Source organism: Pieris napi, chromosome Z, assembly GCF_905475465.1.
Source record: "Pieris napi chromosome Z, ilPieNapi1.2, whole genome shotgun sequence".
Classification (NCBI taxonomy): Eukaryota; Metazoa; Arthropoda; class Insecta; order Lepidoptera; family Pieridae; genus Pieris; species Pieris napi.
The window spans coordinates 5,719,333-5,745,006 of NC_062259.1; the positions used below are offsets into that span (position 1 = coordinate 5,719,333).

General features: G+C 32.5%; 3 protein-coding genes across 8 annotated transcripts; 1 reads left to right on the forward strand and 2 right to left on the reverse strand.

Moving 5' to 3' along the window:
* Positions 1 to 2,491: 2,491 nt before the first annotated feature.
* Positions 2,492 to 3,693, reverse strand: LOC125062585 (venom allergen 5-like). Its single transcript, XM_047668595.1, has one exon. It carries the CDS (start codon positions 3,633 to 3,635, stop codon positions 2,607 to 2,609), a length of 1,029 nt encoding a protein of 342 aa, XP_047524551.1. The 5' UTR covers positions 3,636 to 3,693; the 3' UTR covers positions 2,492 to 2,606.
* A 5,839-nt stretch (positions 3,694 to 9,532) lies between these two features.
* On the reverse strand, positions 9,533 to 16,106 carry LOC125062852 (solute carrier family 35 member F6). Of its 4 annotated transcripts, XM_047669049.1 has the most exons (9): positions 15,988 to 16,106; positions 15,641 to 15,752; positions 12,949 to 13,096; positions 12,731 to 12,880; positions 12,471 to 12,618; positions 11,522 to 11,686; positions 10,803 to 10,967; positions 10,529 to 10,655; positions 9,533 to 10,109 (listed from the first exon to the last, which is right to left on the reverse strand). In XM_047669049.1, the coding sequence occupies exons 3-9, from the start codon at positions 13,093 to 13,095 to the stop codon at positions 9,935 to 9,937; spliced, it is 1,077 nt and encodes a 358-aa protein (XP_047525005.1). In that variant the 5' UTR covers position 13,096; positions 15,641 to 15,752; positions 15,988 to 16,106; the 3' UTR covers positions 9,533 to 9,934. The 4 variants fall into 4 exon arrangements, with proteins under 4 accessions (XP_047525005.1, XP_047525006.1, XP_047525007.1 ...); XM_047669050.1 differs by lacking the exon at positions 15,988 to 16,106 and having other exon boundaries at positions 15,641 to 15,764; XM_047669051.1 differs by lacking the exons at positions 15,641 to 15,752; positions 15,988 to 16,106 and adding an exon at positions 13,174 to 13,192.
* Positions 16,107 to 18,549: 2,443 nt separating this feature from the next.
* LOC125062476 (TBC1 domain family member 13) lies at positions 18,550 to 24,978 on the forward strand. 3 transcript variants are annotated; one of them, XM_047668444.1, is made up of 9 exons: positions 18,550 to 18,728; positions 19,347 to 19,420; positions 19,641 to 19,757; positions 20,106 to 20,284; positions 21,137 to 21,235; positions 21,846 to 22,053; positions 22,541 to 22,742; positions 23,794 to 23,916; positions 24,252 to 24,978. In XM_047668444.1, exons 1-9 carry the CDS (start codon positions 18,709 to 18,711, stop codon positions 24,367 to 24,369), a joined length of 1,140 nt encoding a protein of 379 aa, XP_047524400.1. In that variant the 5' UTR covers positions 18,550 to 18,708; the 3' UTR covers positions 24,370 to 24,978. The 3 variants fall into 3 exon arrangements, with proteins under 3 accessions (XP_047524400.1, XP_047524399.1, XP_047524401.1); XM_047668443.1 differs by having other exon boundaries at positions 18,551 to 18,728; positions 19,632 to 19,757; XM_047668445.1 differs by lacking the exon at positions 21,137 to 21,235 and having other exon boundaries at positions 18,552 to 18,728; positions 19,632 to 19,757.
* Positions 24,979 to 25,674: the final 696 nt, after the last annotated feature.

Sequence of the window (25,674 nt, forward strand, 5' to 3'; positions counted from 1 at the left end):
CTTTCAACGATGGTTTGTTTACACTTTGTGTCATTTTAATTTTTAATAACCAAAGAGGTTCTATAGCTAGTGAAAGACGTTTTAATGTTTGAACATACCCCATGGGATATCGAATTTTACTATTGAAATATACATATACTGCTCAAAACAATTAGCGGAACAAGATTTTTTTCCTTTCTATTGCTTAAACTAAAATTAGATTTAAATTAACTTGTACGCTATTTTTTACCTTGTTAATTTGTTAATTACTACAATTAATAAATAAATTCAATTTGTATTTTTTTTATTAAAAAAAATTAAAATGTGCATTGTAGACGAAAAACTAATTGGTGATAAAAAAGGTCCATCAAAGAAATATTCTTATATCGTTTGAATATTCGTCTTTAGTGACTTTCAGTAACGTGTGTGGCCTCCATGAGCCCTAATCACGGCTTGACAACGACGCGGCATGCTTCGTATGATCCTCCGAATATCTTCTTGTGGAATTCGCTCCCATTCTTAAATAAACGCTTCAGTGAGCTGCTGCTGTTTGAGGTGCAATCGGACGCTTCCGGATGCGCCTGTCAAGCAAGTCCCAAATGTGTTCAATTGGATTTAGGTCAGGGCTCATGGAAGGCCACTCCATTACACGGATTTCCTGCTGTCGTAAGTAATCTGACGTGATGGCTGCAGTATGCGGCCTGGCATTATCTTGCATTAAAAGAAAATCTGGGCCCATACCATATGCTGCGGGCCAAACATAATCTTCGAGCACATGAGCACACAAGCGCCCGGGAACAACGAAGAGATCTGTGCGCTCGTCCAAACTAACTCCGCCCCAAACCATCACAGAGCCACATCCAAATTTGTCATATTCCTGGACTGCTGCTGCACTGTATCGCTCGCCTGGGCGTCTGTAAACACGGAGACGACCATCGCAACGTGTTAGACGGAATCGTGATTCGTCAGTAAAAAGCACTGGCCTCCAATGTCGAAGTTGCCAATTAGCGTGATTTTGCGCGAACTGTCGGCGAGCTTGTCTATGTTGAATTGTAAGACGCACAGCCCGAACTGGTCGGCGTGATCTCAAATTGGCTTCCAACAACCTATTTCTTACCGTCTGGTCGGAAATTTCTAAACCAGTATCCGTCCTTAGTGTATTTTGTAGATCTCTCGCAGTTGTGGTGCAGTTACGTAAAGCACAGTTGACGATGTAGCGATCTTCCAAACGTGTAGTTTTTCTCTTTCGACCTTGACCACGCCTTCGTGAGTATTCTCCCGTCTCACGGTATCGCTTCCAAAGTCTGTAGATAACAGAAGGGGCTACTCCTAGATCATTTCCTACATAACGCATAGTTCGACCCTCTTCAAGCAAAGCGATAGCTCGGGAGACATGCAATTCAGTCAGATCTGGCATTATGACCTAAACTCACTCGCTTCAAAGAATAACAATACTCAAAAGGCTCACTTCAATTTCTATTGATACTCAAAAGATTGAAAAAAACTACTTAAAATGTGTTTTCTGTGATTAGAAAGTAATGAAAATTCAAAGACGTCACTTTGTTTTTCGTCTACAATGCACATTTTAATTTTTTTTTTAATAAAAAAAATACAAATTGAATTTTTTTATTAATTGTAGTAATTAACAAATTAACAAGGTAAAAAATAGCGCACAAGTTAATTTAAATCTAATTTTAGTTTAAGCAATAGAAAGGAGAAAAATCATGTTCCGCTAATTGTTTTGAGCAGTATATAATCAAGACTTCCAAGAAATGTCGAAGATATTTTAATGAAGTGTTTATTCACCCCCATATAAGCGGGAACGCTTAGGCGACTTTTACATTGATTTTTGTTTTTACGTTTTTCGTCAACCAAACTTAATGATTGTTTCGTATTATTTTGATATAACCCAGCACTTAGAGGGCCGTGAGAGGAGTGGAAGGGGGCAATTAACCTCGTTAATTTTATCACACTACTGGCTGACCCGGCAAACGTTTTGACATGTATATTATTTCTAGGATTTTTTTTAGTTCAATAAAAATAACTATCTACTATAATAAAAAATAGGGGTTGACCGTAAAGGGGTGACAATGAAGGGTTGTATGAATTTTTGTATGCTGTATACTAAAAAAATAAAAACAAAAAGTTTTGTCTAAAATTAAAAAGGTTAATATTTTAACGTATTAAAGTAAATGGCCATAAACATGTGGTTAGTTTTATTCATTATTACTATAACATAACTAAATTTTGGAAAAAATATTTGAATAGAATAAATTTTACGAATTTCTTACACGTGTAGCGCATTGCAAAATGTATGCCGTATATTGTGATACGAGTTGCATTCCCAAGTTGTCGGTATCCTTCAGGTTTGAAACACTTACTTTGTAGAGAAATTTAGCTTTCTTTTATATCTGTATCTTCAAATGTTTAGCAAGGAAAATTCTCAAAGTATTTGAAGTCTGGCTAGTAGGAATTGCGTGGCGGAATGTCCAATCCAATTGTAAATAAAATAAATATCTAATATATATTTATTTAAACTACAAAATGAGCCTAAAACTTAAGCCTAAAACATTAACAATTTTGAATAACAATAACAAAGTAAATCAGAAATAACAGTACAGATAAATCTAAGTCTGTTTTACAGCATCCGGGTCACCTAAGACTGAGCATAATGCTCTATGAGTTCGATCTCCACATTGGGTTCCCTGGGGGCAATTGCTGCAACTCGGACCAGCCTCGTAAATGGGAAATCCCTCTATATTACCAGCCGGTCCATAATTGCAAATCGTGAATGCCAAAATCTGTGTCTGCTTACGTTTCTCTTCCTGTTCGCCCAAGTCAAATACACCACGGTGTAAGGGTGATTCCTTTAAACCAATATTCCTTGTGACATTGAAATCTTCCAACTTTGTAGACCTTGATGTAGTAAATTTTGTCCGTCGAAGTAAGTTTTCGGTTACAGATGTACGTGTAGCAAGTATTTTATTCGTAGGGGTAGGAGGTGTGCGTCTTTTTCTGAAATGAACACAGGATCTCTTTTTGGCTGTACAAAGCGCTTGTGAACATCCTAATCGCCAAGTAGATGCCCAGGCCGCTGTGGAGTACCAATGCGCATTGCAACCTCCTGGAGCGCTGCAATTGCTAAGTTTAAAAGACCAAACGTAGTCAGGGTGCAGCGGTCTTGAGCCTGAAAACCATCCACCTACAGCATCAGCCAGTACCTGAGCTTCAGTCACTCGCGGAACTACTGGCCTCACGTCTATATTCTGTAAGACATTAAATCGTATCGTGTTTCTACATTCGTCATGGCGCTTCTGACATTGGCGTGCCCATAACTCCGCCATTTCTTCGAGCTCATAATCCCAGTACATCTTCCGCATATTTGCCGCGGATGGTTGGCCCGGCTCTAGTCCCATAGCAATATTATCCCGTTGTCTATTATGTAATACAAGCAATTGATATCTCATCCATCTGGTCATTCCCGAAGCGAACAATCTGGAACTCTGTTTACCTTTTGCTACACACATTGTATGCTGATTTTTTAAAGAGCAATCGGGATGATTACAGTAGTCGGTTAATGTTCTAGACTCATTATTATTTCCACAAAAAACAGCATTCCAAAAGAAGGTATTTAAAATGATAAGATATAATATCATTTTGTGATTAGTTTAAATAAAAAAACTTACGTATACAAAATTTGAATAATGAAGTTGATTATTCTGAATATAACTGTCATTTAAAAAAAATGTTAACTTCTTCTCCATAGACATTCTATTTTAGATCTGTATTGTATATAAACCCTTGCGACGGAAGTTTCAATAATATTGCATGTCCGCCAACCTTTCAAGCAACGAGATTTTAAACTCAATTTCTGTATTTTATCACATTTCAACCGGTTCCATCTACGGATTCACAATATTTATACCTTATAGACGCGGCTTATTCTAGTTCTGTTTATAAATATGTTTAAAAGTTGAATTATATAGTCTATAAAATATATTTTATCTATGTATAAAGTGAGAAGGAAGGGAGTGTAAGATTTTTGGATGTAATTTCTTTATCATCAGACTTAAATAAACCAAAATCTAAACGTTGCTACTCGCAAAGCTTAATAATGGTATAACTTTCATACGTACAGACTAGTACACATTTAATGTATATATAATAAATATAAACACATCCTTATGCACCATGACATCGTCATTGTCGTTACGAACACAGACTTTTAAGTTGAAAGTATATTTATTTTGAATATTTTATATTTTTAGACATGTTATTTGATATTTTATTAACACAATGGCATATAAAATTGTGCAAATTGTAATTAGAAGCAGCGTTCTAGTAATGATGGTGATCGGATTTTTCTTCAATTCAGAATGTGGTAATTTATCATCGTTCGGAAATTTCATCACCTTGGGCGTGTATGGTGGATACAGTATAATTGTTTTGGGCTTATTGCTTGAATCCGGTTTGAACATTACGTCAAATAGATTCACTGAGTCGGCGTTCATTTTTACAGGACTAATTTTAAATCTTATTTGTGGCATTTTATCCATAATTGAATTCTATAATGAGTATCATTTTAAGACTAATCAAAGCATGACTTTAACCGTGGTGTCTTTCTTAAGTGTATTAGTTATGATCATCGATTTGACTATTAAATGAATGTTATTACATCGAAGACTGCTGTATGAATTTTGTTATTATATATTTTTGGAGATTTGCCTTATTTCTTGTAAATATTATACTAAAAGGAGTTCCAAGTATTTAAAAAAATATGTAAGTATATTGTACATAGATATATATATTCAATGTATGTATATTATATAGGCATGTAAAAATTAACCCAAACCAAGCGTTGTAGGCTCGGGGCATACCAAAACCAACAAATGACATAGTTCCATACAATAAAAAGGGGTTATGTATTGTTAAATCTACCGCTCGGATATGATTTAATTAATTTTAATTTCTTATTGTCCATGCTATGGCATTGCATGTTGATGCTGCCTTTGAAAATTCGCAAAAATCCCCAATAACATCATAGGAATAGTTGAAAGCGTTGATCGTTCATCGCCCTTTATTTTGAGGGGAAGGGGATTAGGGGGTCGTATTAAACGTATTATTATTTGAAGGCCAGCAACGCACTCGCGATCCCTCTGGCATTGAGAGTGTTAGTATTGAGAGTGTAAGTCTTAACATCAGGTATGCCTCCTGCCCGTTTCAAACTCAAACTCAAAATGTCTTTATTCATGTAGGTAAACAATTACACTTATGAATTGTCAAGTTAAATTAATTGTAAATTTACATTTACTACCAGTTCGCAAGTCAAGGGCGTAGAGCGGGTAACAAGAACTGGCAAGAAACTTTCCGCCACTCTTTTTAATCGCCAAGTATTGTCATACAAATTGTTTGAACTGGAGCAAATCAATCCCAAGGATTAGGATCATTTAAGTATTCCTCAACTTTATAAAAAGCTTTATTGATTAATTTCCGTTTAACGAGGGCTTTGAATTTATTTAGTGACAATTCTCTAATTTCGCTTGGGAGTTTGTTGTAAAATCTAATACAATTTCCATATTCCAACTTCCAATTCCAATAAAAAAAACTACCCTAACAAACTTCTATAAGCTACTTAGGGCGGTGATACAACTGTTTCAAATTTTAACCAAACCATTAACTGAATTGTTGAAAACCGGTGCTATGCTGTTTGTTAGTATGGTTTTGAGTTTTTATCAGGTCGGGATAAAATAAAGATTATGGAACTTTATAATATCTGGAACTTTCTATCTGCTTCCTTGGAGATGACAATAGTCTGCCTAAGCCGTAAGAGACCGTAAGCGGGTGTGTAATTTGTAGAAACCTTAAGAAATTAATAAGGGTAGAAAAAGATGGTCGCCGTACAAGTGCAATTTTGATGTCTCGCATTCGAGCTGACAATTAATTCGCAACCATCAATCGACTCGTGAATTTGTCACCGTAAAATTGTAAACACCGTTAGATTGTAATCTATCTCGCGAGATTATAAACTGTCGAAAGATTGTGAACCTCAACGAACTGCTTACAATTTAACGTATTATTATTCGGTAGTTATATGAAATTGTTGGAAAGTAAAATTAATCTGTAATTGACCAAAGAAGTTTGAATGATAACTAAGTTAGTGTAGTACAATCTACCAAATAATAATATGTTAAATTGTAAGCAGTAAGCTGAGGTTCACAATCTTTCGACAGTTTATAATCTCGCGAGATAGATTACAATCTAACGGTGTTTACAATTTTACGTTAACACATTCAATCTTTAAACCTAAATTTTAATATAAATATTTTGTTCCAACCTCTGGTATCCATTTTTTATACATTCCTAAATTCAACGGCCCGTGGAAACGGTGGCAAGAATAGTAATGTCGGGATGGAAACTGTTCAGAAACTTAGGGCGCTCTTAGTGGATGGATAGCATTTCAAATGTGTAGCGCGCTTTTCCACAGAACGCCTGATTTGACCAACTTATAAGTCATAGGGGCATGATACTGTGCGCAATCGACAGGAGATGTGGAACGAGTTATTTTTACCCTTTTGCCGAAGTAAAATCTGCCAGCTTCATACCTCCGGGAGACAATTTTTATTTTACAAAATCTTCCATACATTTACTATTGGAAAGTGTAGTTATTCAAGTTGAGTTTATTATTTTAAAAAGTTTTACTGTCACCAGCCCCATCGTGGGCTGCATGCTACCCAGCACACCTTAAGCCTCAGCATGAGACGTGGCCGAGAGCGGAAAGAGTTAGATTAAGAATTTAAAAGCATTTTAACTTATCACAGGTATTGCAATTACAGAATTTGCTTCTTGTTGGGGTATACTTCCCACTGTCTCACTAAAAAACTTGCTTAATATAAGGAGTCTTTCTAGCCTCTTGGCTGTTATAACTAAGATAATAAGTTATCTTTATTTTACAATATCAATAGAATATATCTATCCATCAAGTTATTACTGTTAATAACCTATGGTTTTTTAATGAATATGTCTTACATTTATTGATACTATGTAAAGCTTTAAGCATAATTAAGTAGCATTTAGATATAAGCTGACTGTGACGGCACCAGATAGCCTCATATCACATATGTAGGACTCTATATACAGAGTACATAACATTATTTCTTCTTTTGTATTTGAAACATAAGTGTTATTTAATGTCTATATAATTCTACGTTTTCATAGCATATTAATAATGACACACTTACTGGTTGGTATTTTGATTTTGATAATATCTTACACAGTTTCGAGTAATCGACCATAAGTGATATGGTCATACCTAGATAGGTCTGAAGTTTTAATATCGCCCCTTGCAGTTGCTGAGTATATATTTAATAAATAAAAATAGTATTTAATTATTTTGTCAGTAATTTGTATGAATGAAAGGAATGCCCTCTGAAACTGCAGAATTAAACGAATTTATGGAATTGATGAAAATATGCCTTTGTGGAAATTTAATAAAAGCCCATATAATTTTATATATTTATTTCAATTCACACCAAGCTATAAATATTCACTATGTTTTTTTTTAATATTTTCGTCAATGTGTCCTCGTATATGCTACCTACACATATACAAGGACTCTAGATCGGTCTTTAATAAAGGTATATAATTTCTAAATTCTTAGATAACCTATTTTGCATTCATTTGTACATGTTTTATGCTTTATTAAAAATACAAGAAATTTTAAAAAATTACTTAATCCGCATTCCAGCTTTTATTTTAGTAATATTAAATCTTACACGTGTTTTATTGTATTTTTACGTCTTAATCTATAAAAATTAATCCGTCTAATTTCACAGTCAAACCTAAAGTACAGTAATAACCTGTTTTACGTGAATTCGGAGATACACGGTTTTGTTTTCTGATAAATGCGCGCATCGGGGTGTTCGGTTGTGGAGTGTATACTAAATATTATCAATAACTTTGATTCAAAAATAAATCTGTGAATTGGCAAAGAACCAGAACTAGCCCAAACTCCGGTCAGTCAACAGTCTGATCTTTTATAAAAAGTATAGGAAGTAAAAAGTTATGGAAGCTGTGAAAGGCTTTCTTTCTGTGCAAATCTTTGAATTCATATGGTGTGATAATCAAGTTAGAAAAAGACACAGGGCTTTCTAGCTTAGCAGATTTTTGAAAGACTAAAAGAATCTAGGGAGCCGGCCAAAAAGTTACTGGCCTGCTACGAGGTTTTCTTTTTGACCTCGTCCGACGACATTGTTAGAATATATTGTTACGAAGACGGATAGAATGAAATGCTTCTCGATTTTGCTGAAACATAGCGACATTTTCAGCAAGCTGAAATGTGATTTATGATCGTTTCAAGAGAAGCTTTATCACATACACAAAAATTAGAAGTTACATACAGTAACCCTCGTTTTCAAGAGGCTGAATTATACCTAGTGCGAATCTGAGTGATTAACATAGAAAATATAAAAGTTAAAATAGTGAAGAGCTCAAGTACTGTAAAAGTGTTAATCGCGTGTAATTGAAGTAATTAGTGACAGTATTTTATGCATTTATTAGTGCATTTATCCGCGTAAGTATTTTTGGTGCAATTACATTACTGAATTACGTTGATAATTTTAAAATATAAAGAGATTTACGGCGTTTTTATTTCACGTAATAAAAACATTAATATGAAGGGTTCGACATCAAAATAACTCGATCTACGTTGTTTTCTTTATAGTAATGTAAGATGAAAGAGACTGATTTTTTTATAAATTAGTGGTTTAATCCATTAACTTATGACTAAAACTGGAGAAATTTATTAAAGAAATATACTTAATAACTATAAGTGGACCAAAAAGATACCTATTAAAAACTTCATAAAGATGATGAAAAATTTAATTTGAGAAAGAATACTGTGTGTTGTAATTACATAGTTATATTGGCATTACAAAATTCATCATGTAACAGTTTAAATATTAAACCTTCTGAAATATGTAGTATAAAGTACAAAATTAAATTTCTTTTCTACTTTCTAGTCAAAAAAAGTTTTTAAATATCCATCATCAATGTATCTAAAACCTTTGGGTTTCACGCAAATCAAAAGCACTAAACAAGTCGCATAGTTTAAGTTTAACTATTTAGTCAGCCAATTGCGACAATACCAACATGACAGAAAATAAAATCACACAATATTATGTTTCAAGATAACTTATTTTACCAAACTTAAACGGCAACATACAAAAATATTCGAGAACGTATTTTTTTAATTCAGTAAATAAACGCATTTGAATGTATTAACGATTATATTTTGTAATGTATATTTTATTTTCCGTTATAAAGTAGTAAAGGTGTAGTAGAAACCTTCGTTCCTAGGTCAGAAAATACCGGATAGTAGGTACACGTATAATAGCTAGTTTATGAGGATTTAAGAAATTATCAAATGGAAGCTCTCGTAATATACCAACCTGCTTTAACTCAATAGTTTGATCTTCAAATGAATCTTAAGGTGAAATTAAGAAATGCCAAATCGTGTAAAGACACGATTAGCATTCAGTAGCAGTTAGTTCATTTAGCAGTTAGTAATAAAAGGAAAGCCTTTTATTATATGTTAGCAAGATAATACAAGAGTATAGGTAATCACTAGTTATATAAACATTAAATAGCCTTTAACTTAGGCTTATCTATTTGAATACATAGTAAAATGAACGAGTTAAGAAAAGTGAAATCTAAAAAATACATTTTAAAAATACATGTACTGCCTCCGTAGCTTAGTAACACGAAAAAAAACAAAGATATTCAAATGGAACTTGCAAAAATATATCTTATTAGAACTTTAATAATTTACAAGTAAAAAATAATGAAAGGTGTAAAGAATAAAATAAAATAGGGGTCGGTTGTTTCAAGGTTATACACGTAATTGTTAAAATAAACGGAAATTTAGTCCTTTAAAAAACGAACAGACTTGGACAACTGCCTAAATGTTTAAAATACTAAAATCTTCATCATCGTCATCACCTGTTCTATCGTTACATGTCAGTAGTCGATTATAGTTGCATATGCTTAGAATAAGAACGGCAAACCCAACAATGTGTAACCAATAAAACTCTTGCCATTTCACCAAAACCGACACCATCCAAATCACAATAGTTCTGAAAATACAATTTATCGTTTATAGACATTTTTTTAAATGTATTTTAATTGTAGAATTAATAAATATTAATAGACAGTGTTGGCTTAGTGGCTTCAGCGTGCTACTCTCAATCCCTGACGTCGTAGGTTCGATCCCCCGTGCACCAATGGAGTCAAGCACAGGCTGATCACCTGATCATGAAACAGATACAGAAATCTTGAAACCCAGGTTGTAGCCACTGACTGCCACTGATTTTTTTAAATTTAATTGTAGAATGATCAGTGTATAGAACTATATAATATTATATGTAGAACTGAAGAATAATACCATTATGTAGTTCTATCGCTTTTACTACCTAACTGTTAAGATGTAATAATTTTGTGAGAAAAAAATATATTTTGAAATCTACAGAGCTTTATGTGAAAATGTGATAAATACCTAATGGAATCTAAAACCATGCGGTGTGTGGCTGAAACTTTCTTGGTAATACTGAGTCCAGCAAATGTGGACAATGCTACAGAGATAACCGAGCCCAATACAGTACACAGCAACAAATTATTATTACCTACAATAATATAAATTTTCAGTACATGATTAAAATATGCGTCATTTTATAATAATACCATATTCGCTTTGATGTTTAAAAGTTAAAAATGTCCTAGTGAAGGCATATTTATTATGAATACAAAACAATGATGTATAATAATCATACCAATTTGAACCAGTCCATCAATGGCGTCTCCAATAGTTCCATTGGGCCGATAGCCAAAGTGAGGTAAGGGTGGCACCCAATAGAAAACAAAAAGTAGAAGTGACATCATAGAGAAACCAAATATGCCTTCCCAGCCCACTGCTTGCAGGGGTGGTATGTCCAAATCTGTGTACAGTATAAAATTTGGACATTGTTGATCCTTAGGACATTTAAAGCGCACTAGCATCCGCGGCCGCTGTAGCCACTGAGATCAAATTGAACTGTTGATAAACACCAATGTGCACACACACGCCGTGGCGGCTGTGACGTAGAACTTGTCATTATAAAGGTCGGTGAAATATGTATGAAATAATCCCTTTGTAAATCTTACACATAGCAATGAATAAACCTAATTATTTTTTCTTTCTGTTTTGTCGCTTTTTATTTGAGAGATGCACAAGCACTACTATTTCCTCAACGTCCATTTTGAATCGCGCTGTATTTGCACTGACGAATGTAGCTGCGGTGCTAGGCCGCAAAGGTTGCGGCCTGGTCGCGCGTCTAACGCTATTGCCCATAAATGGTATGTATTTAAATAAAGGTATGTACATATTTCTTTATTTGATTTGGTACCTATAGCTATATATTTAATAATACCTAATTGAGTTTTCCTGTACATACATGTATAGCTTTGAAACTTTAAAACATTTCTAAGAACTGTAAACGTTTCTTGTTCGTACCGGAAATAAATTTCTCTTCATAAACCATGTGACATGCTGAGATCAGTAGGCTAATTATAATAAGTATATCTCCAGTTAGCAAACTGTTCTGCCCCTTGTGGTGTTTGGACGAAGCAAAAATTACATCTGTGACTCCAACAATCACAAAACCAATCGTTATATTTGCTGAAAAAATAAAGTAATGTAAATATACAGTTAGAAACAAAATATTATAATAAGTATTGATGTTACTCTTTTACTGGAGGAATATAAATCATGTTCGAGAGTTTGTTATATGTTGGAGGTACAGTAAGCAAAAATATATGGCGCTTTCTAGTACATACAGTCATAATAAAGGCTATATTACACCGGGGCAACACTGTGCCGTATTGCAGCATGCTACAAGGCCGCATGCTACAAAGTTAAAAATGTCGCACATTGTCGCAAGAACCGTGCGGCATGGCAACACCCGGGTACAATGGATTCCATGCGACATTTATCGTTCGTCAAAACAAATATTTTAAAATGGACTTAAAAAAATTAATTAAAACAAAAGTAAAAAAAAAAAGATCTTAGTTGACATTTTGAAATAAGGCACTTTCGTCTGCCTTAATTTTTGTTAAGTTCAGAATGACCTATGAACTTATCTTCTTTTCCATAAACTTTTTTCTTATTAAATAAGCTTCTGCTAAAGTTACTTGATCAGCCATATTGTATGGTTTATCCCCTCGATAGAACAAGTAGGTAGACCAGCAACACTCCATAAACAGCACAATGCTTTGGAAATTATCCAGGCACGATGTTGCCTCGACGTAAAATTGGCAGCCGTATGCCACATATGCCGCAAATGCTTTCTATTTGTAGCATGCCACAAGGTGCTGCACTGTCGTACATTGTTGACTCAGCGTAAACGAGCCTTAAAACCAATTGTATAAAAATGTTATGTTATAATATTTTCAGAGTTACCTACCCATTCCAAGCCATTCTTTTAATAGTATATGCTTGTTTAGAAATACGGTAGAGAGCACTCCGACAAAAAGAACTGCAGAGCCTCGGAACATCAGTAAGCTCCTTGGATATGTGAAGGTAAGGCCAATGTACATAATTGCAGTACTAAGCTACAACAAAAATCATCAAATTTTTAAAACAATTTTACATATTAATGTAACTGTTTGTAGCGTAGGTTAGGACCAGGACAATAAATATTTTATTTAAGTGTAGTAAACTTACCAAATCAAACACTGCAGCTGGAAAAAGTATAATCGGGTTGAAATTTCGATTCCCCTTGGTAAGAACATTTTCCTCAGATTTTCGTGATAATACGTAAACCACTTTAAAAGCTAATAGGCATAAAGTTTCACCACCAAACATTGCAGCTGCCTATGAACAATTATAGATTTATTTGCAAATCGGATGATAAAGTAATAGAACGATAAATGTTTCCTTACTTGTAAAAATGGATGATTGAATAGTCTCTCTGCTCCATCGGATCCTTTAGACATCATTTGTCTGGCCCAATTAGTACACAAAGTGTTGAGGGAAACTGTCCCTACCAGTAAAACTGCTCGAAGCAGTTGATATTGACGAAACGCCATTCTGTAACAAAGCAAATTGTTAATGTACTGTATAGGGTAGTTAAATACTAAAGCACATAATTGACGCCAAGTAGTTACCTAGCCGCCTTTAGCGCGGGATATAGGCACTATTCTGTTTTAGTGGTTAGGGCACACCAGCCTACTTTCATATCACCCTGCACACGCAGTCACGCTGCGGGATATTAATAACGGCATTTCCGAAGGTAGGTAACGAGCCTTGTCTTCAAGAAACTTAAATAGTAATCACTACATAGTATAAAACAAAGTCGCTTTCTCTGTCCCTATTTCCCTTTGTATGCTTAAATCTTTGAAACTACACAACGGATTTTGATGCGGTTTTTTTTTAATAGATAGAGTGATTCAAGAGGAAGGTTTATATGTATAATAACAACCATTAAATAGTGGAGAAGTACTGTTATTTTTGAGGTTTCTAATGTGATGTCGTAAATAATTACATTTTTTCCGCTTACATTGCAAACGCAAGCTGAACCCTACGAGTTTTATCAAAATAATGTACTAAGTATTTTACACATTGAAAAGGTCTACAGAAAAGTCCGTGATGGTATATGTCTATCTCTTATGGATAACCCACAATAACTTTTTTTTGTCATTTACTTTTTACGACAAATAATGGCTAATTTTCGAAGCGATTTTAACCAATACAGCATTAATCCTTAACCAATTAAATACCTTGAATACATTGTTCCTTTAATATAGATCTATATGGCCCTTTACACCGTATGATTTAAGTGAATATTTTCGAAGATATTACAGATTTAAAAATTGCGGGACGTAGCGTTTGCGGCGGTACCGGCCGGCCGCACAGTTTTTCTGTAGTGTATTTAGTATCAGCATTGCACCCGTGCGAAGCCGGGGCGGGTCGCTAGTAGCCTATAAATGATTATATTAATTAAACTAGCCTTTTCGCGCCCGCTTTGCTGGACGAATTAAAATAGATTTTATGTTTCATTATTTTTTTTTTTTTTTCATATTTTTATTATTCTTCTTTTTAACTTCCCGCTAAGAAAATTGAAATATTTCGAAAATCGAGTTTTTAACAGATGTTGACGTTTAGAGGTTCTAGGAAGCCTCTTTTGTTTTTATTAGCGGGAAAATTTTTCATAAAAGTAAAACAGAAATAAAAAAATGAAGGAACGTTGGAATTAAAAAAATAAACCATCTAGGAAAAATTTCGCATCGAATGGTGGTAGTTTCATGTCGATACGATCAGTGGTTTAAGCGTGAAAGAGCCTCAAACGAACACCATTTTCTTTTTATATATTTTAATAATTTAATCAGTACAAATAAATTTAGTTTTACTTACGCTTAGGCAAATTATTCCGAGACGAAGTCACACAGTACCTATACTAACGTTCCTAGTCAATTATTATCTATAATATAATGTACAATAAGAAAAGCTATGTAACTGCGGCCAGCGCTTTAACTTCGTTACTGTGAACTCCGTGCTTATATAATAGGGATTATTTTCAAATACCCTCAAAAAATTATTTCAGAAGTTTCTTGCCCATATAAGGACAATGATAGTTCGGTTACGCATCTCTAATTTTAAACTACCTTCACCTTTATTCACAAGTCACAGACCATGCGGAGATCTCACATCACAGACTAGGCAGACTACGTAGAGATACAAATAGCTAACGTAGAATATTTTTAGTTTTATGGAAATGTACTTTTCAAAAGGCTACCTCGTCTGTGGAAATAAACTACACTCAATTATATCATACTTCAGTGATTTGTTTTTATTTAAATTACATAATATTTTATTATATTATATTATATTTTATAATAAGAGATAATTTATGAGTATTATTTTAAATTGTATTGTTTTTATTTGATTTTTTTAGTCTACGAAATTCTAATTTTATATGAAAAAAAAAGAATGCTCTTTATTTTGTGATTTTATATATATTTTATCATTAGTGAAAGTTGTTGTTTAACAATTCAAAAGATAGTATTTATTAATGACAGTTATTATGTATTTTAGTACATTAGAAAATAATTGAATTAGCAATTGAGTAAAAAAATAGTGTTTTAACACATTTTACTCAAAAAAAATAATGTTTTGAAACGTTTTACTAAAATCTAGTAATTTATGAAATCGACCAAAATCTTTATATTTATTACAATTTAAACATTAAAATATTTGTAACCTAAGATTCAACAACAATGATAGATGACACCATATTTTAAATTCGTCGTAAATGATTCGACGAGGCTATTAAATAAGTGTTGTCTGCATAACGAATGTTGTCGATGACCATTCCGTTAACGTCCACTCCAACCCCTGTCCCCTCAATGGCTTCTGATATAGTTCCATCAGATTATATATTGAATAGCAACGGAGACAATATACAACCTTGACGAACACCACGATAAATACTGATCTCAACCGTTTCCTTATGATGCACTTTCACGGTTGCCTTTTGATCTTTGTTCTGTACAAAGACCTGATTCCTGATTACTCTTAGATCCTTTTCTTCGATACCCGTATCAATTCAACATTTTATGAGGACGTTATACTTACCCTTGTCAAACGCTTTCTCATATTCTATAAAGCATAGGAAGACGTCAGTCTGCATAATATCTTGACTCTTCTGTACAATGGACATTTATAGCTAAAAGAGCCTCTCATGTACCTGCACCAAAGCGAAAGGCAAACTGGTTATCTCCCAATTATTAATCACATTTATTTCTAATTATGTTAATGTATGATGGTAAAAATAACTTTACCACGTGGCTCATAAGACTGAGCGTAAAGATGCTCTGCAATTGTTTACTCGAGATACTAATTTAATAAAAACTGCAAAAAGCAATACATGTTTTTTAATAAGGACTGCCGCGGTAAAGCTATTGCATAGCATTTTTTATCACCTTATAGAATTATAATTAGGTAAGTATTTATTAAATTTTCCTTTATACAGTTTTTTTTTCTTTTAGATTAATTCAATCCACCACTCTACCACACTCAGACTAACACGACTATATAGTCTGTCTCACTCTAACGCGTACCGGCTGCACCGGCCGCGCTTACGCTACGTCAACGATGTCATCAGATATGTGAATACGCAGTATGCGCTCTGTCCCAATCTAACGCGTATTGGCCGCACCTATATTACGTCATCGTGTGTTAAGTGTATTTTCGTTACGGAATTTCTTGATTCGGTTACCGCCAGTGGCGTAGCTACCAAGGGGCTAGGCGAGGCAGTGCCCCGGGGCCCTCAAGCTCAGGGGGCCCTCGAATCCTCACCAGAAATCTCGATCATTCTGTACTTTTGGAAATTTCTCCCATTTTCAAAATAAATATGACAGGTTGCAACCTCACTTTAATCAAAACATAAATTTGAGAGAAATTCAAAAGTTATGCCTAGGGAATTCCCCTAAATTCTTTCTGTAGGTTGGCAGTGTTGTCAATTTGACGGATAGTGATATGTGCATTTTATTATTCATCGATGTGCGTTTTATTGTAAATTCGAGTTAAGATTTTTTTTGAGAACGGTTAATAAATTCATGCTTTATCCATGAATTAATAGTAAGTAAGCTAATGTCAATAAACTTTTTTGTACTGGTCTATATAGTGGTTAAATTTTATTTGATTTTACCACTCATATTGATGTCCGTTAAAGTCAATAAATCATGTCAAATCTAAAGATTTCGGCTACAGCTCATTGTATAACGCGAATTAGATAGCAATTGAAAACAAAACCGCATCAAGCCTGGATTTAAACGAAGTCATTGATACTTTTGCAAAAACTAAAGCTAGGAAAAATTTGTAAATATATTATTTAGTCAGTTGGTAGGCTCGACCTTTATATAATAAACCCTTGTATCTTCTGTATTTCATTTAATTGTAATTTATGTTGTTTCTGTTTAATATTTTTGTTACCTGCCCTGCACAAAAAAGAGCTTGCCTAGCTTAGCATTTTTAAAGTATTTGTATATTTCATATTTTTATTTGATAAAACCTTATCAGTTTACATAGCAGTGGGGCCCAATTTTTTAATTTGCCCCAGGGCCCTTGGTCACCTAGCTACGCCACTGGTTACCGCGCTCAAATCCCGCGATAAAATCTATGCAATAGCTTCAAAATAAATTGTTCTTTAATTTAATAAAGCAAAAAAGGTGGCAACCCTAATTCAAGGTATATACTCCGTATTCAATAACGTCTCTCGACGTTTGCTTTTCAAGTAGGTACTTTATTTCAGAATTTATTTTAAGCGTCGATCCGTGGAAACTAGTGTTAAGTGAGATTTGATCAACGATCAATAACATTTTGCTACAGTCCGTGGTTCATGTAAGCATTCCATTATGCGTTTTAAATACGCTTGACTTCATTCACGCTGTGTCACATTAAATAAATAATTATTTTTCCATTATAAAATATTTATTTCTTTTTAAAGTTGAAACATTTTATTAATAAAAAAGTATTTAATAAACTCTTTCATTACGTTTTCATAAAATTGTATGCGTTGAAACCAGGTATTTTCTTTCAAAAAGAGATTACTAAGAAAATACGTAAAATCAAATGGAAGTCTAATGAATGTCCATTGACCATAGTCACAGTCTGCAGTAATTTGCTACTCGCTAATGTAAAGATTATTTACTAGCATTCAGAACAGTGATGCCAAATTACTTGGGGATTTTTTCCCTAAATTTAAGGGGAATCAAGGTGTCTTGGGGGTTTTTAGAGGGCACATTTATTAAGGGTACTTTGAATAAGAAATTAACTAATTTACGCACGATTTTACACAATTTCTTTAAAACCTAGACCCCAACCAACAAATTAAACCAAATATAAACTCCAAGCGTGGCTATAACTGAAATATCATAAAGCTGTGATACTCCAAGATGGAAATTTTATACCACTTGATTGTATTGATGCATATTTGAAATTATCTCTCAAACGAGTACAACAGAAACTTTAGGGGTTTTTAATCGATATATATTTAGTGGTATTTGCAGTTTTGGCAACTGTACGATAATTTGATACCCACGTACGATGTACGATCGCGATTCGCGATGTTTTCGCGATTCGCGATTTTGTTTGTAATAAATGTTATGTCTATGTCTATGTCATTATCGTATGCAATGGTACGATCATTTTTGAAAATCCAAATATATTATTGTTTTTTTTTCGGAATAAAATAACAGAGCAGCCGCACAGCAGCAGTTTTTAAATTTCTTTTCAAAAATGTACTACGCCGTGCACCCGTGTGGAGATTATAATATTCAAAAAAACAAGGTGTCAGGTGAATATATGTTCGTGATAATATAAATTTTATTAATAATTAACCATTTAACCATTTATTATTATATACCAACCATTTATTTGAAAATGTACGATAATTTTTTGTCAGGTACGATAATTTTACGCCCCTGGTACGATCAGCACCGCCGTCTCTCAGGTTGCCAACACTACCTAGGGGTCAGGGCCCAGGGCACAGGGAGAACATTCGGTAGGAGTTGGCATCACTGAAACTTGACTGACGATTGACGAATACAGATTTGTTTTTCTCAATACCAGATCAGTGAATTCTGCAGGAAAGAAATATTTTAGTTAAATTTGATAAGAAAAGCAGTATCCACACAACTATTATGAGTTTACATAAGGCCAGGTAAATCAGAATTCTTGTTGTATCTGTATAGAAGCTCGCCACAATTATTTGAAAGAGGGCGTGAGAATTAATACATCATCATCAATATCGGAATCCACAGCGATTTGAGATATTTAAATCTTATAAATCTACCTTAAGTGCCCAAAATGTAAATCGGGAAATTCACTGCCTTTATAGAAAATTGTGTAGATGTCTTCTAAAACCGCTAAACCGCTTCTAAAACCTATTACCATACTGCATGTATTTTCTATTTACCGTCAGTACTAAAATGTTTCATGATAGGGTTTTTAATATTATTAACACATTTAAGGCTATCTTGGGTCTATGTACAGCAAAATTATTCTGTCAATTAAGAGATCTATCTTATCTTTAGCTAATTTTGGTTGCAAATCTTGATAAAAAATACCCTAAAAGAGTGAAATTTAAATTGGCGGTAAACAAAAAACATTTGCAATTGGTATACCAATGTTTTGTGATAACCAAACTACTGATTTTATGAAAATAGTCATAGCATAGCAAATTTGTATCATCCTACCTATTACTATTGCATCCTATATTAAAAAAATCCTAGCATTGCTTGTTTCAAAAATAGGTTCTTATGTTAATATTTAATTTCAGAATTAAAGCTTTTGAAGATGTCCTCAGTAATGATGAGATTGACATTGTCACACTTCAATCATTGGCATTTAATGGTAATTTATAAAACATTTTCTACTAAGTTTTATAATATGAAATAGTTACATAGAACATAAAAATCATGCAATATTTCTCAAATAGTAAAACCATCTAGTAATGTTCAAGTCTAAATTTTTTATTAGCTATTTCATATTCACACCTTGTTAATAAATATTAGTCTTTATATTAAAACAAATACTGGTATTTATCTAACAAAACCAATTTAAGGTATTACAGAAGAAAAAGGTCTTCGTTCTCTGATATGGAAGATATTTCTTCACTACATTCCAAAACAGAGAAACAAATGGGAAGCCACACTTAAAAAAAAAAGATCCCTGTATAAGGAGTTCATAGGTGAGAGTAGCAGTATAAATGATAACTTCTTCATTTTTATTTTTTGATCATTAAGTAAACTTATTAGAATAACATCTCTAAGACAATTTTTATGAATGTAAATTGTTATGATTTAGTATAGGTGAATTAATTAAAAAGAAAAAGGTAATATTATTCCAAAGAAGCCCTAATACAATAGTTCTATGGTGGTTTCAACAAAACAGTTATGGTCTCTTAAAAAACTTCATGTAACAAGTCAAGTTTGTTATCTACTCACTCATAGAAGCTATAGATTGTCATAGCATGTTTGGCTAATAATAAATACCTTATAATATCTATGGTTTATTGAGTTACTCAACATTTTTTCAGAGGAAATGATAGTATCTCCAGGTGGTCCCACTGATCATCCTCTAAGTATAAGTCCTGAAAGCTCATGGAGTAAATATTTCAAAGATAATGAAGTTCTTTTACAAATTGATAAAGATGTAAGAAGATTATGTCCAGAGATATCCTTTTTTCAATCCGCTACTGAATTTCCCTGCTCTGAAGTAAGTTAATGATTTATGGCATTCCTCACTATGTATATATCTTTTATGTTATAAAAAAGGTTATAGGTAATAAAAATATTATTATTTTTAATATATAACATTGTTGCATATTTAAGTTTTTAGAGATTCAGCCCATCCAGGTTTAATCTTTAAAGACTGAATATATAAGGTAGAACTTTTAGGCAATTACAAACAAATAAAAGTTTTTGTACTTATCATAGTACTAAACTATAGAATTACTTAACTCTGTGTCATGCAAATATAATTCAGTTAAAGTTAGTCCTAAAAATCCAGGTTATAATAATTCCCATTGTGCTCAAAATAGATATAAACTTTAGGAATATTAAAGTTGTCATATGTCTATCCATATAAGTCAATTTGTGTACAGAAAAAAGTATTCATGGTTAAATTTTGCATTGCCACAAAACCAAGTTTTACAGCAAAAATGCTGCTATATCCAAAAACAAAAAACATTAAGAGGGGTTAGTATACAGTATACACTTAATAATCAACAGTTTAAAAGGTTAAATATGTTTTATTTCTTTGTTTGATATGTTTACAGTTCACTCTGTGTCTATATTTTCTATGTATATTCTGCTCTTGGCTATACTTTTACAACAACTTTAACTATTTTATACAATTTAAATGAGTTGTAGGAATAGAAATAAAGTAAATAAGCCTAACATAAGGTATGTTAGGATTATTTATCTCCGGTAGAGAGGTTTTCTCACTCTGGGAATTATGTTAACCTTCAATGTCTGTTTTGACACGACTTATAAATAATTGAATTTAAATTGAATGTATGAACTTTAAGAGTAATCTATCAGGTAAAATGATTTTATTTATGTATAGGTAGTAAATAGCAATGGATTGAAACGTTTACATCAACGAGTGGAGCAAAAGGTTTTGAACTATTCAACACTAGAACAAAGAGGATTTGGAATAGTCAAGGTATAGCTTTGTAAAATCTCCTTTTTTGGAGAACACGTGTCTCTATTTTCTCTTGGCGTCCTCTTTTAAGTTTAGTGTGTTGAACAAAGCCATAGGTTCGATTCCCGTATAATCATTTCAGATAGAAGATTATTATATAATGAATATAGTATTGAGAATAGTTGTCAAAATTGGTACAGTTTTTAGTTTAGTGTATATTATCGGTACATATTCCTTATAATGAATTTAAAGATCTGCCAAACACAATGTTCAATAGCGATTGGGACTACATTGGATTGATCTTGAATTACTTGCATATTTCCTTAAATTAATATTAGTTTTGTGCATAGAGTAGGGCGCCATTGGTATGTAATCCATACCAATATTTTATGTAAATGTATTATAGACGCATTTAATAATTTTTCAAACTTATGTTGAATTATGTTGATGGCGATATTCAGAAACGAGACTTAGGACTATGAGTGACCCCTAATCCAGTACTACACATTTTAAATTCCTTAAAAAGACTACATGTATAATATAATAATACACCTACATACATGATAGATAATAGATATAGAACATAATAAGTTCAGGCATACTTTATTAATTTAATATAAATATTTTTAAGCTCAACAATGTTATTCGTCGTACGGACAACCTAAGTGGGGACTACGTACCATTGAAGGAGGGAGCTGAAGCTCACTGGGAAGTGGTGGAGAGGATGCTCTTCCTATATGCAAAACTAAATCCTGGCCAGGGCTACGTCCAAGGCATGAATGAGATCATCGGACCAATATATCATACCTTTGCTGTCGACCCTGATATGGAACAAAGAAGTGAATATGTTTTAACAATAAGCTAACTTATGCGAAGAATCCAATTTAAAATTATTCCCCTGGTCTTTAAAAGTAATTTTATGTGTTCTGAATTATTATTTCGCCACGTAAAGATCTTAAATATTTATGAGGTACTCGGATTCCCTTAATTTTGTTATACATCGTTGATATCTATGTTAAATAGTACCTATACTAGGTGACAGAATTATGCCTGGCATTAATATCATGGAGGAGTTAACACAATCATTTTTGTTTGATGTGATTGTAGAATTAACTTGTTGGGAAAATAATGTAAAACGGTTTGGACCTGACCCAACTTATTATACATGATAAAACATTTATAATCATAGAATAAAAATGATACCCTTACCTAATTTAAAGCGATCTGGTAATTTAAACGTACACATAAATATATGGATATACTTTATATATATTATATATGTATTACACATTTTATTAAGTTCGTATTTCTATTATGTCCTTCCAGAGAACGCGGAAGCCGACTGTTTCTTCTGTTTTACAAACCTGATGGCTGAGATACGAGATTTCTTCATTCGTTCACTTGACGAGACCGAGAGTGGTATTAATAATATGATGTTTCGTTTAAGTGAACGATTAAAAATGAATGATTACGCAGTCTGGGAGAGACTTTCCAAGCAGGAGTTGCGACCGCAGTACTACAGCTTCAGGTAAAATTTATTTCAACAAAATAAATATTAAATAGTATTTTTTTACATTTTTCTACGCCTGTTTAGTGAAGCCAGTGCTAGAATTTCGTCGAATGACGTATTTCGTTTGATTGTGATTGGTCAAAAGGACAAATTAATTGATCTGCGATTGGACGAGATGATAAGATGACCAATCACAAATAAACGAAATGACATTGTGTCGTCTTACTTCCTCATTGCCGGACATAAAATTTTTATTTGATTTAATATGAAGCTCATAATGATTTTATATGATCTTAACGCTTGACGTTCGAATTACGGCTGTGTACTAACTTACCGCTACTAAACCTATTATGAAGATATCGTGAGAAAACCGGCATGGCTTGACTAAAAATCAACATATCAGACACAAAAGGATGAACACCTTTTTGGCTAAATTATCTGAGACCAAGAATTGTAATGACAGTTTGAACGTTAATATGGAGTTAGGAAACTGGCGTGACCGCTTGGTGTGTTCGAGAGTTCTCATTTGAATATTCCTTTATTCCTTAATTTAAATTAAAACAACAGAATTATTTCAATTAGCCTTATTTGTGTTCCATATTTTAAAAAGATGAAATAAAATAACAAAACAGTCGACTATATCAATATAATATCTTTATTTCAATTTGATTTGATCAACACAATTTTTATTTCAAGAAATTTATAATTTCTTGTTTGAACAGCTTCACAAGGCCTGTTTGTGTTTATGTTTCCGCACTTTTATTTGATACAATGCTACTGTTTAAGTGTACGTTTAATTATACAAAATTGTTGCATTTACGGTCAATTATCTGTATCCGAAATACAAACAAATTAAACCATGTGTAATTTCAAGCTATACACGTAGTAAAATACTTATGGACAGTATTTTTATTCTAAACTTATCAGAGTTTTTGGATCCTATGCTGAAGAGTTAAAGCATTGAGACATTAAAAATACAATAATAAATTGCAGTAAATCTGCGTTTCGTAATACTTGGAACGGTTAACTAAATAACGAAGATTTATTTAAATTATATTAAAATTTACAGGTGGCTGACGCTTCTGCTGTCTCAAGAATTTTCTCTCCCCGATGTTGAGCGTATATGGGATTCCTTATTTGCGGACAGCACTAGGTTCGATTTCCTGATAAGCGTCTGCTGCGCCATGATTCTGTAAGTTATTTTAAATTAAATGCATTAATTAATAATTCAATGGGTTTCGGAAAATTGGGTTACGAAATCCAGAATGGCGTTGTGTTTTTTTGGGAAAAGTACTTTTTAATATTAAACGCTTGGCTATCTTTTTATAATAAAAAAATAAAATATATATAAGGCTATCTTTTTATAATAAAAAAATAAAATAAATTTTTATTATTTTATTTTTAATATTAAACGCTTGGCTATCTTTTTATAATAAATGTATACTTACCGGTCTCTAAGTATCAGATCTATTAATAATGCATTTTTTAGTTTACAACATCATTATAATCATAAGTAAATAATTCCAGGTTAGTGAGGGACGACTTAATGACCGGAGATTTTGCGTCTAACGTGAAGTTACTGCAACATTTTCCACCCATGGATGTATCACTTATTGTTACTAAAGCGAGAACTATTCGTTTGTAGACCCACGTATGCATCCCAAATGTTTAATTTTTCCGATTATTATATTATTATTTTCACGTTCCCCATGATCGAGATGATTTTATGGAAATTCGGGTTATAGGAAAATATTTAGTATCACAAAACAATTCATTATCACTATTGTCCAATTTCTATATAGTATAATATGTATATTTATATTTTCTGTTTTTTTTTTATAATTATAGTTTCTGGGTATAATTGTATATTTTTTCATATATATACCATATTTAATTTCGTTGTCGCGTCCATAGTACATTAGTTTATTATTTTGAAAACTTGATATAACGAATTAATCTTTAATTACAGTAATTTCCAGTAGTATTAAGAAATAGTATATATAAAGGCCTAGTGCCGATTCCAATTTAAACTCAATAATAAATTATAAGGCAACTGTTCAGAAATCGACTGATAATATTTTCTACTTAAATATTCCTTAGTACGTAATTAGGTGTAATTTTTTTTATTGTAAGTACAAAACGTACGTATCAACCGAATCTCTTCTGGATAATTTTGATTCAATGTTACAAACAGGTATAGGTTTAATTAAATGCCATACACATTATATAAATTACATATTATATGTTGTAAATAATAAATGTATTTTTTTTATCATATCATTCATAAATTTCGTCAAACGATATGAATATTATGAGTATTTTGTCAGAGCTTTTAATACTTCGTCAAACTCGTAGCAATAAGATAAATATCATTCGGTGTCATTTTATTCCAACGTGTATGTATGTTTATGTAACCTCAGTTATTTATTTTTATTCCAATTACCTCTAAATTTTAAAAACTACACGTAGTCAATATAAACGTTTAATAAAAGTTTAGTAATGTTTACGATATTGTTTAAATAATGTAAGATTGTATCGAATTTAAAGCCCCTTTTTGAAAAATTTATTAAATGTATAAATGCATTTCTGCGAATCTAATATATTTTTAATTTAATTAGTTCTTTTGGCTTAGACTTAATACTTTTAAGTAACTATCATGAATTTAAATGTAGTTATGTTGACAATAACAATGGCAAATAATACTTCGTATTTTAAGTATTCTACTGAGTTAAACAGTGTATAGTTTATTTTCACTTTGATAATTTAAATGTCTTCATAAAGGTCGCGGTTTGGAACTTATATACCTATCATTTATAAATGTAGAATATTTTTAAATTGTTTACTAAACATTTGTAGGAAAATAGCTGAGGTGTTTTAACTTCAAATAATATAATACACATTAATCTAAAAAGTTAAGAGTTTAGTTATCTTTAAAAATTACTTCGGTGCG

Coding starts and splice junctions, on each gene's coding strand:
- LOC125062852 (XM_047669049.1), bottom strand. CDS start 13,095: ATGGCGTTTCGTCAATATCAACTGCTTCGAGCAGTTTTACTGGTAGGG. Junction 12,881..12,948: donor TCAATCATCCATTTTTACAA/GTAAGGAAACAT, acceptor AATTGTTCATAG/GCAGCTGCAATGTTTGGTGG. Junction 11,687..12,470: donor AAAAGAATGGCTTGGAATGG/GTAGGTAACTCT, acceptor TTATTTTTTCAG/CAAATATAACGATTGGTTTT.
- LOC125062476 (XM_047668443.1), top strand. CDS start 18,709: ATGAGTTTACATAAGGCCAG. Junction 19,421..19,631: donor TCAATCATTGGCATTTAATG/GTAATTTATAAA, acceptor AACCAATTTAAG/GTATTACAGAAGAAAAAGGT. Junction 23,917..24,251: donor GTCTGCTGCGCCATGATTCT/GTAAGTTATTTT, acceptor AAATAATTCCAG/GTTAGTGAGGGACGACTTAA.
- LOC125062585 (XM_047668595.1), bottom strand. CDS start 3,635: ATGATATTATATCTTATCATTTTAAATACCTTCTTTTGGAATGCTGTT.